General features: G+C 59.8%; 1 protein-coding gene across 2 annotated transcripts; it reads right to left on the bottom strand.

The window, feature by feature from the left end:
* Positions 1-3,587: 3,587 nt before the first annotated feature.
* Positions 3,588-5,660, bottom strand: GBX2 (gastrulation brain homeobox 2). 2 transcript variants are annotated; one of them, XM_030323585.1, is made up of 2 exons: positions 5,150-5,660; positions 3,588-4,111 (listed from the first exon to the last, which is right to left on the bottom strand). In XM_030323585.1, the coding sequence occupies exons 1-2, from the start codon at positions 5,658-5,660 to the stop codon at positions 3,588-3,590; spliced, it is 1,035 nt and encodes a 344-aa protein (XP_030179445.1). The 2 variants fall into 2 exon arrangements, with proteins under 2 accessions (XP_030179445.1, XP_030179446.1); XM_030323586.1 differs by having other exon boundaries at positions 4,003-4,111; positions 5,083-5,660.
* Between the last annotated feature and the right edge of the window lie 4,548 nt (positions 5,661-10,208).

Here is a 10,208-nt window from a genome sequence, read left to right on the forward strand (position 1 = left end):
CAAGGACCCTACGGATCTGGCTTTGAGTTTTCAAAGTACCCTTGGTTCTCCAAAGGATGGGGGTCTCCCAGCTCGCGGGAGAGCTAGGGCAGAGAGTGGGGTGGCTGTTCCTTTGCCCCCCTCCACTACATAACCCTGCTCAGGTTGGTGGACCGGGGTGTGGACAGCCTGGGGGGGGGGGCTCTAGCGGATGGTTGAGGGCGCAGGGCCGTGGCACTCCCAAGCGTAATTATTTGATCTGCAGATGTAAGTGGAATTTATTGTAACAACAAATATAGTGATGTCAAAACCCAACCTTGGATTAAAGCCGGCAGCCAAAGGGGAAGTGTATTAATTTCCAACAGCATCTCAGGCCAGAGCCTATTAGAACAAGCTATTCTTCAGGCCCCCCCATCAGAATTAATCATTGGGAGTTAATTTGAAGCTCAGACAAGTTGCTGTTAATTTAGTGCAGGGAGGACGGGATGGAATAAAAAGCTGAGGTGCTGGCCGAGCCTCGTGGGTCTCATTAATCAGCCAGCTGAGACGGCCTGGCTTGATTACAATTTGCAAAAAAATTCATTAGGGCCCAGGCGATTGACAATTTTTCTCTCTGCCTGTGATGTGACTCATTAGGCAGCCAAATGAAAGCCATGATGACGGCCATGATGACAGCGGCCATCAAGCTCCCGCTTGTTTATCTTCCTCCCCTCGGCCTGTCTCCCGGGCCTCGGCCTCCGCACCGGGCTCTCGGGGGCGCCCCGGCATTCAGGGGTTGGGGAGGAGGAGGGGCAGCTTCCCCAGAGGGCAGAGGGGCTGGTGGTGGTGCCACCTCTGCAAGGCTGGGGGAGCCCCAGGCCCTCTCCTCCTGCCCCCAAAGTGCAGCTAGGGAGGGCCGGGGAGCGTGGTCCCCCCTGCCCCCCCCCGGGGGGGGTGAGGATTCCTGAAGGTGGCCCCAGTTTCTAGGGAACTTCACTTCCCCGCAGGGTTTGTGTGGCCAAGGCTCTGGGTCCCTCTGTGCCCTCCATCCGTACCACGGGCTTTTGGAGAAGATGGGTAGGAGTTACACCTGTTACCCTGAAAAGGTATATGGGAGGTGGGGGCCCTCCAGAATCTGCCGGGGGGGGGGTACCCCGCTCTCGAGATCCAGCGATCTTCCCCCAGGCCCAGAGTGCCGAGTGGGGGCGCCCCCGCCGGGGAGGCCGCCGCTCCCCCGGTTCTGCGGCTGGGACCCTGCACCACCAGCCGCTGTTCCATCCATCCCGGCCAGGGACCGGCTGGCTCAGGTGTGCGGGGTGGGGGCGGGGGAACGGGATGTGGTGGGGGCGGTGTCTCCGCTGGCCTCAAATGCACGGTGGCGGCGTGTGGCCAGGGGAAACCAGCCCCAAGCAGATGACGCTCACGGGCGATCAGGGCGCGCTCACCGGCGGGCCACTGGCGGGATCAGGGGGAGCGGCCGGGCCTCGCGGACCAGGCGCCAGGGCAGGGAAAGGCCCCAGGGTTCTAGGTGGGGGACAGGAAGGAGCCCCCAAGCTCTCCGCGCCCCGCAGAGCCGGCTGAGGCCTTCGGAGGACCGGCCACTCCGTTTTATTGTGCTCAAAACCCAAGTCTGGGCCATCTTCCGCCGCTGGAAGTCTTGGGAACAGCGGCGGGAAACGGTGACTTGGTCGCGTCCGTCCCTCACCTTGTGCCCGGAGTGCCGGTGGAGGCCTCAGTCCCCGCGTAAATTAAGCCAATACGAGTATTGACCTAGGGCGACGAGTTCCCCCTTCTTGGGCTGAGAGAGCCGCGGTGGGTACCGCGCGCGGCGGCTTCGGCACCCGCTCCCCACCGGCAAGGCCGAGGCCGGGGAAGCCTCTGGCTTCTCTTCGCCCTTCGGGCTGCAGGTTTGCTGGTCGCGGCCAGGGCTCTGGAGCCGCGCTCGCTCACTCTCGCTCGCCCGCTCCACGCCCCCCGAGCACACCGGGCCTGCCCACGACTGTCTCCAGGGGGCCTGGCCCGGCGCTTCGGGGTCGGGAAAGGAGCGGGCGTCCCGGGCTGGGCTCCGGCGGTGGGGGGGGGGCGGGGTGGGGAGCGGGACAGGGGGTCGGGGCACGCCCCGCCCGCGCCCCGTGGGCCTCCGGGCCGAGGCGGGCAGCCGCCCGGCTCTCAGGCACCCCCGCGGGCCCGCCGCCCACCCGCCGGCCTCCCTCTTCCCTTCCCCCGCTTTGTGCTGCCGACCGCCCCGGCGCCCTTGGGGTGGGGCGGTGGTCGGGTCCCGCCCCTCCGACCCCGCCCGCCGAGGGAGGTGCCCGGCCCGCTGGCGCTCACGGCCCGCCTCCGCCTCCGCGCGGAGCGCTGCCCGGAAGCCCTGCTCGGTTTGGTGGGTTTCTGCGCCTGTCGGAAGATAACGCCCGGAGCCTGATTTACGGGCCCTCGGCCCAGCCTGGGGAGCGAGCACCGCTTCTTTTCGGATCGGGGATGTGTGGGGGGGAACGCGTCTCCTCCCTGGCTGTGGTCGATTTAGAGCATCGGGAGTTAGTGAAAAGCCGCCAGTACCCGCACTCGCTTTCCCTCCTCCGGGCGCCCGCCTCTTCCTCTGGCCCAAGTTTGCCAGCCTCCTAGGTAGCGATTAGACCATGCAAAAGGGGGAGATGTCAGCTTTCTCAGGTGAAAGTTAGGCTCCCTGAAATTTAGAACCCAACTAGAGCTCTTGCTCGCCAATTAGAAACCTGGGAAGGTGCGGGGTGTGTTGTGTCCCGCCAGCCTGCGGAGACCAGGACGGGGGACTTTGATCCAATGCTGGTCCCAGACCAGCTGCCTGGCCATTCTCCCGTGGTGCCCTGTAAACACTGAAATCTGGACACACTCACGAGACCCAGAGATTGGTCTTTTTTTTTTTTCCTTCTCTCTCTCTCTCCTTTTTATTATTCACAAGACTGCGATTGTTTAAATGTCATAACTTATAAGAAAATAAGCTACATTGAAATAAATTAAACACAACAGAGACGTGCTTCCAAACATGGCTCAGATAGGATGTGCAACCCCAGGAAAGAACGCCAGGCAAAACCAAAGCAAAGCAAATTTCCAGGCTGCCCCCAAAACGTCTGCTTTTCGGTCAACTTAAAACAAAAACAAAAACAAACAAAAAACCAAAAAAAAAAAAAAAAACAACCCAAAACAGAAACAAAAACGAGGGTTTGTTCTTCAGTGTTATGTTTACCTTTGGAAAAGTATGGAAAGGTGGCTGCTATCCGTGGAGGATTACAGCAGAGGTTCTGTTTTCTTCTGGAATGTGAGTGGAGAATATTACAGGGCAGTTTGGTCCTCTAACTTTCAAAATACTGCAGCTGAGATCCAGTTTATATAGATATCTATGTACAAAGTAGGATAGTATAATAAATATTTACTGTGTCATCAGGTACAGCTGTAGTCCCTTCGAAAGCAGTCTTCAGCCTTCTGAATGAATATACTCTCAGTGTGCTTGGGATGTCCAAAGTTGGGTGTGTGTGTGTGGGGGGGGGGGGTGACTTTGAGTTTTGCTTCAAACATGGCAGAGGCCACCGTGGTTTCCTTCCAGAGCTGTAGCTTCTCCAACGGCGGTCCAGGCCCTGGCTCTCCCTGGGCCCTCAGGGTCGGGCCTGCTCCAGCTGCTGATGCTGACTTCTGATCGCGAACCTGCTGACGTGGACGGGGATGGGGACGACGATCTTGGGGTTCCTGGAGGGCTCCCCTGTCTTGGAATTGGCGTTGCCAGCCTTCACCCGTTTCCACTTGGCCCGGCGGTTCTGGAACCAGATTTTCACTTGCACCTCGCTGAGTTTGAGGGCGTGGGCGATCTGCGAGCGCTCGGTCAGCGACAGGTACTTTTTGCAGTGGAACTCCTTCTCCAACTCCAGCAGCTGCTCACTGGTGAAGGCAGTCCGCCGCCGCCGGTTCTTGCCCGTGGACGTGGTGCTGCCCGCGGCGCCGCCGCTCGGCGGGGCCTCCTCCAGCCCGTGGCCGGGGTCTTCCTCCTTGTGAGCCGCCTGGCCGGTCAGATTGTCATCCGAGCTGTAGTCCAGATCGCTCTCCAGCGAGAAACTCTCCTCCTTGCCCTTCGGGTCGTCTTCCACCTTTGACTCGTCTTTCCCTTGCCCTCTGACAGCCCCGACTGAAAGCAAAACCAAACGGCGTTTTATTACATTTCGCACACTGGCCTTCTTCCCCTTCCCACCGCCACTCGGGCCTCCCCCGCCCTTAGCGGATTGTCTTTCTATGACATTAACACATTGTGATTTCCTGGCCTTTGAGGGGTAGAGAAGGGGGGGGGGGCGTGAGAAAGCTCAAAGGAGGAGAGGAGACAGGACAGGCGACGGCCCTTTGCCCAGAACCATCACTCAAGGGGCCGCCAGGCCGCGTCTGCACCCTCCCAGCCTCCGGCAGCTTAAGGCAGAAGTAACAGGAGGCGTGAGGCCCAAGAGAGCAGCATCCTCTTTGTCCCCGGGGTGGGGGCTGGGTGAGGACTGAAGGGGGAAATTCACGATCCGTCTTGCCTCCCCCCACCCCCCAGTGAAGATTCAGTGAACCTCGATTTCATCGCAGCCAAAGTGGGGCCACAGGGAGGTGGAGATCCCAGACCGGGTCTTTTTTTTTTTTTTGAGGCAGATGATGTTGGCGAAAGGGAAGTTTTGTAGCCTTAGGAGAAGTTCCCACAAGACACCCCAACACACACGCAGACGCACAGCCTCCCGGGAATCGGCTTCTCCCGGGCAAGCACCAAGCCCAGTGAAGGGGGTTAATAGGTCCGGGCGCCCCTGAGCACACGCACGGTTGAGACGCGCAGCCCAACCCGCCACCCCTAAAGGTTGAAACTCATCCAGGACCCCAGGTCACGGCGCGCGGGAGGGGGGACAGACTCCTCCAAACTCGCCGCCGGACAGACGAACAGCCGCCCGGCGCAGCAGCTGGCCCCGAGGGCTAAAGGCTACTACCCCTAAGCCCTAGCTTGTTGCTCGGCTCTAAATGCCCCCCGGAGGCCTCGCGGCACCGCTCGGCCGCGTCCTCCCGCTGCTCCGCAGAGGGGGGCCGGGGCGGGGGGCCGTGTGGGGGGCTTGGCCTCGCCCCCTCTGCGCCCGCGGGAACCCGGAGCGGGCTCGCCCCCGCCCCCCCTCCCGCCCCCGCGCCCCGGCCGCGCGCGCCGCCGACTCACCGAGCGACGCCTGCACCGCCTCGGCCGCGGAGAAGGCGAGCAACGAGCCCTCCTTGGCCAGGAAGGCTTTGCCGTCCTCGGTGTCGGCTTGCAGCGCCTCAGCCTTGTCGAAGCTGCCGCCACCCGGCAGCGGCTGCGGCGCGAACTTGCGGGCGGCCGCCGCCTCCTGGTGCTGGGGAGACGCGGAGAAGCCTCCGGGCAGCGTAGCCATGAGCGTGGAGGTGAGCGCCATGCCCTGCGCCAAGCCGGAGCAGAAGCCGGTGGGCAGGCTGGGGATCTGGTGGTGAGGGTGCGCGGGCGGCAGCGCGGCCTGGGGCAGCGCGGGCGGCGGCGGCGGCGGCGGCGGCAGCACCACCGGCCGGTAGGGCATAAACATGGGGTAGCCGGTGTAGACGAAGTGGCCGGGGCTGGGCTGCGGCGGGCTGCCGATCAGCGAGTCTATGCTGAAGGCGGTGCTACTCCCCAGCGGGCGCTGCATCATCATCAGCGACGGCGGGAACGCTGCGCTCATAGACGCGCTCGGAAGAGGCCAGCGAGAGGCGAAAAGTCCCCGCGCCGCGCCGCCGCCAGGAAGCCCGCCGGGCGCCGGGAGCACAGCCGGGTGCGCCGCGCAGGGGCCGAGCCGGACCCTGAAAGCAGGCGCCGCCGACCCTCAGCCCTGAGCGGGTTGCATGCCCGGCGGGAGCGGGTGCGGGCAGCGCGCGGGGTGAGGTCGTGAGCTCCGGAGTGGAGAGGGCACCCGGGCCCCGCGGGCTCGCTGGAGCCGCTGCCCGCCTCTTGCCCGTCGGAGCCCGCGCGCGTGTCGTCTGCCCCCCTCGGCCCCGGCTCGCAGCCGTCAGTGCGTCCGTCTGTCCGATCCGCAGTCCGTCGCCTCCCGCGGGCCGCTGGGGAGCGCGCGAAGCTGGCGCACTTGTCTTCGGCGGGCGCCGCCAGCACCTTTAAATCGCGCTCCTCTTTCTCATTCACATTTTGCCTGCTGCCCGGCCGGGCTTACGTCACGTGGGGCCGGACGCCACCGCCTATTGGCTGCGCCGGGAGGAGGCGGAGCGAAAACGGGGCTCCGCCCCTTCCACCAGGGCTGGCCGGGAGCGGGCTGCGGGCGCCGCCGGCGGAGCGCGCGGGCCCGAGAGCCGGAGCCTGCGCGCCGGGCCCGCGCCGCGCAAACTTGAAAGGGGCTGTTGCCTCCAAAGCTCCAAGGCTCGAGCCCCGTGGCCCGGCAGCCTCGTCGAGGCCGCGTCCAAGGGCAGCTTCCGGGGCTAGGACCTACCGCGGCTCAGCCGAGGGCGTTTTATTTCTTCCTCCTAGCGCTGGAACAAACCTGCCCGCGGCTCACCCTAGCGTTGGGTGCTGCTGCTGCGCCCGTGGTCCAGAAGAGGTTCCCGGAGTTGGGAGCAAGGTCCTGCCCCTTCACATGCGCCCCCAGGGCGCCGGTCGGGAGCCGGAAGGCCCTAGCCACCGGCGGGAGCCGGCCGGGTCTCTGAGCGCGCCCCCCGCGCTCCCGGGCGGGGCGAGGAGGCTGCTGGTTCCCCCATCCCGAGCTGGGCCCTCCTGCGAGCGCTCCCTTCTCATTTTTCATGACATTCTTAATCATCGCACCTATTTACACACTTTGCCTGCGCGCACCAAAATAACAGCCACGATAATTATGATAATAAAGCGAGTCCTTTATCTGCTCCATCCTCGGGGAGGAAGGGGGAGTTGCTGTGCCTGCAGATTGTATAACGTGAGATTATCCTGATGAAAGCTTTATGATGTTTGCTCAAATAAAAGCTGCGTTTTGTAAATAGGCGCTAATTAAGCACGTTGAGAACGGAGGGAGCGCTCACCCCGGCGCCGCCACCCGGTTTCCTGCGCGAGGACTCGAGGGCGCGCGGGTCCCCTCCGCCTACTGCCGGACGGAGCCGATTCCCTCAAGATGTTTCCCCTGTCTCGACGATGGTAACACCCCAGAATTTGGGAGCGAGGGGACTAACTGGCGGGGAGGGAGTGGGAGCTAGGGATGTTCTCATCCCCTAATCTGTGACAAAAAGACAAACTTCCGATTCTCGTGTTCTCTTTAAAAGGGGAATCTATTCGTGGCCGGGGCAGACGGTGCAAAGCGCTCCAGCGCGCGCGGGGCTTCCACGCGCCTCCAGGGCCTCGGCTCCAACTTCCTGGGTCTAGACGTTCGCCGGGAACAGCCGACAAGCACCTGGCTTGCGAGGAGAGCCGAGAAGGGCATTGTTATATCAGTCATTAAAAATCCGCTCACGCCGAGGAGCTAGTGGTTGGGGAGTTGGCCCGTGTTGGACGTGTGTTATGTATCACTTACAAGCACATTTAATTGGGAGATAAAGATAAATCGATCTTTATGAATTTATCGACCCTATTCTTTGAAGCTCTTCTTTCCCCCGCTGTAACCCCAAGGCCCCCAGGGGGACGTCTTAATTCCAGACCACCTCTTCCGCCAGAAACCCCCTGCCCACCCAAAGGGCCCTGGAGGAAAGAAAGAGAGGAGGGTGCATCCCCGGCGCCCCTGAGTGCTGGGAAAACTCGCCGGCCCCGCCGCCAGCCGCCCTCCCCCTGCTCGCCTCCTCCCCATCCCCTCCCCACCCCCCCACCCCCCGCCCCACCGCCACCCGGACAAAGACGTCTCGAGCGCGAGCGCGTTTCCCCACTCCAGGCCGCTGTAATAGATGGCTCCGGCGGCAGGCGGTTTGAAAGGAATTCATTAGGACGCTGCTGGCTGTGTTGCCTCCACTCGCTTCACGCCCAGACCCCGAGGTGGCTTAGGCGGTGTGCAGGGGGATCGTCGGAATCCACGGGGAAGGAAGTGTCTGTGGGGTCTCTGAGCTCTATCCCTCTTTCTCCACTCCTACAAAAGAAGAAAGAGAAGAAAAGGGGGAAAAAAAAACCAAAAAACACCAAATCGAAGCCCAGGGCAAAAGGCTGATTTCTTTACGAGCATAATAAATACTCCCTCTCATTATGAGATAGTTGCAGGCACACAGGCTCTGGTGTGGTTACCGTGTTGTTTGAATACTAAGAAAAAATGTTCGACTCCCTTGCTTGATTTACGTCGCTGCAGTCGGGTCTCTTTCCCGCTTGACACCGGCGCGCGGGTGTAACCTACTCATCTCACCCAGGCCGATTTGCCATCCACTTTGCTCTTTCCCCGAAAAAATATTGTTCTAGGGACTTCCGCCGCCTGATTACCCTCCGAGAAACCGGGATTCCTTTGATTATTTTGGTGATAATTCTACATTTAAAGTTCAGCAGGAAGATTTAGGTCCGTTGAATTATAGCTACACTTGAAATAATTTGATGGCATATTATTTGCATCCATAAATTGCTCCGGAAAGTATTGACTGCGGGGGTTATAATACTAATCTTCTTTTATTAGTGAGTTCAGAGAATTCTCATCAATATGAATTTTATTTACTAGTGTGCTTTTTCTCGAATGCAGCGCAGTAATATTTTCTCATCTAATGCTTAACTACTTAGAAAACGACTGTTCGCGTCATAAAAGGATCCTCGTGTTTCGCCGTGGTTAACAAGATTCATTCGGGGCACCTCAGCTACCTTGCAAAGCGTGCCGAGCGTGGGAGACTGCGGCTAATAAAAGCCTTTAGAGTTTCCCCCCGTCTCCTCGGAGAGATTTATGGGTAGCGAGCGACAGGTACGTGGTTTGCCCATCCTTCGGATTCCTACCTGCTTACCTCGGAACTGCCTCACACCGCACAGCCCTTGGGGTGACCCAGCTCGGCCCAGGCTGCGCAGGAAAACCGGCCGGCACAGACCTTTGCAACTTTGCCTTAAGAGGTCCTCCACCAACAACTCCCTGGGATTAGGAAGAAGGAAGGACGCCACCGAAGGGACACCTGGGTCCTCCAACTCTAGTTAACTTCCGCGAACTCCCCCCCCCCCCCCGCCCCACACCCCTACCCAGGAAAGCTCCGGCAAAGAAGTTGGCCCACCCCTCGGGCACTTTCCTCGGCCAGTGCCAAGATCGTATTAAGCCACTTAAAACCCCAGACGTCAGTAAAAGTGGTGGTAATTAAGTTGTCTCCGCGCTTCGGGGCTGTCCCAGGCAACGCTTGCACGCAGGTGTGTGACGGCTGAGTACAAGATGCTAAGTGTACAAGTAGATGAATATTCACGCGGCAAACTTGCGTCGGCCTGGCGAGTCCAGCCCGGAGGAGGCGGCGCGGCGAACGGCGTGTTTCCAGGCAGCCGCCAGGGTCGAGGTCGCGGGCGGTGCAGGAGAGGGGGCAGCGTGGGCGCCCCAGGTTCTTCGTGGGTGCGGAGAAACCCGCAGACCTAGCCGGGCCCGGCGCGCCCGCCCGCCACCCAGTCCCAGGAGGCCGACTGGTTTCTCTGGCAACCGTGTTGTTTTTATTTATAGAGACTTTGAGTGGCCTGATCATTCGGTCATTGCACTAGCTCTCGCTCCTGGCAATAGTTGGGAAATAGCTTGGGATGGCTTTTATTTGCGGAAGAGCAATTGAGATTCACACCCAGCAAACTCACAACAGTCCCTCCCAAGCCCAAGACGCACTTACAAAGGGGTGCTTGTGTAAAAAATTCCCCATCAGACACACCAATTTGCAAGTAGCAGAAAGCATTGAAGTCTCATCTTTTCTAACTATTTTATTCAGCTTTTTTTTTTTTTTTTTTTTAATCTGAAAGCCCAAAATAGACTCCATGTGGTTCTAAGTGAAGTCAGCCCTTGGCTGGCTTTGAAATAGCCCCTGCAATTATGTAAAAGAGCCATTCACTAACAGGACGGAATTAAAAGGGATCTCGCCCGCTTCCCTTTCATTGCCAACCTCTCCTGTTTGGCTTTTCAAAGCACTTCCAACACGATGTCTTTCTCCAGGACAAAAGGCAGAACAAAAAAAGTCCCCAAACTTGTAAATTGAACGTCAAGGGAACTTTAAACAATTTAAAGCCCATAAATAATGATAAAGGGGACCTGGCAAAAAAGGCAAACCCATTCAATTAATAGAGTTTCCCAAGCAAAGATCAAGTGGTTTATAAAATGAAAGTCTTTGGTTTCATTATTCTGCTCCTTGACCAT

Source organism: Lynx canadensis, chromosome C1 (genome assembly GCF_007474595.2).
Source record: "Lynx canadensis isolate LIC74 chromosome C1, mLynCan4.pri.v2, whole genome shotgun sequence".
NCBI classification, from domain to species: Eukaryota; Metazoa; Chordata; class Mammalia; order Carnivora; family Felidae; genus Lynx; species Lynx canadensis.

Bases quoted from the DNA above. Each gene is read 5' to 3' on its own strand.
- GBX2 (XM_030323585.1), bottom strand. From the start codon at position 5,660: ATGAGCGCAGCGTTCCCGCCGTCGCTGATGATGATGCAGCGCCCGCTG. The intron at 4,112-5,149 runs GTGAGTCGGCGG...TTTTGCTTTCAG, and splicing joins GGCGGTGCAGGCGTCGCTCG to TCGGGGCTGTCAGAGGGCAA.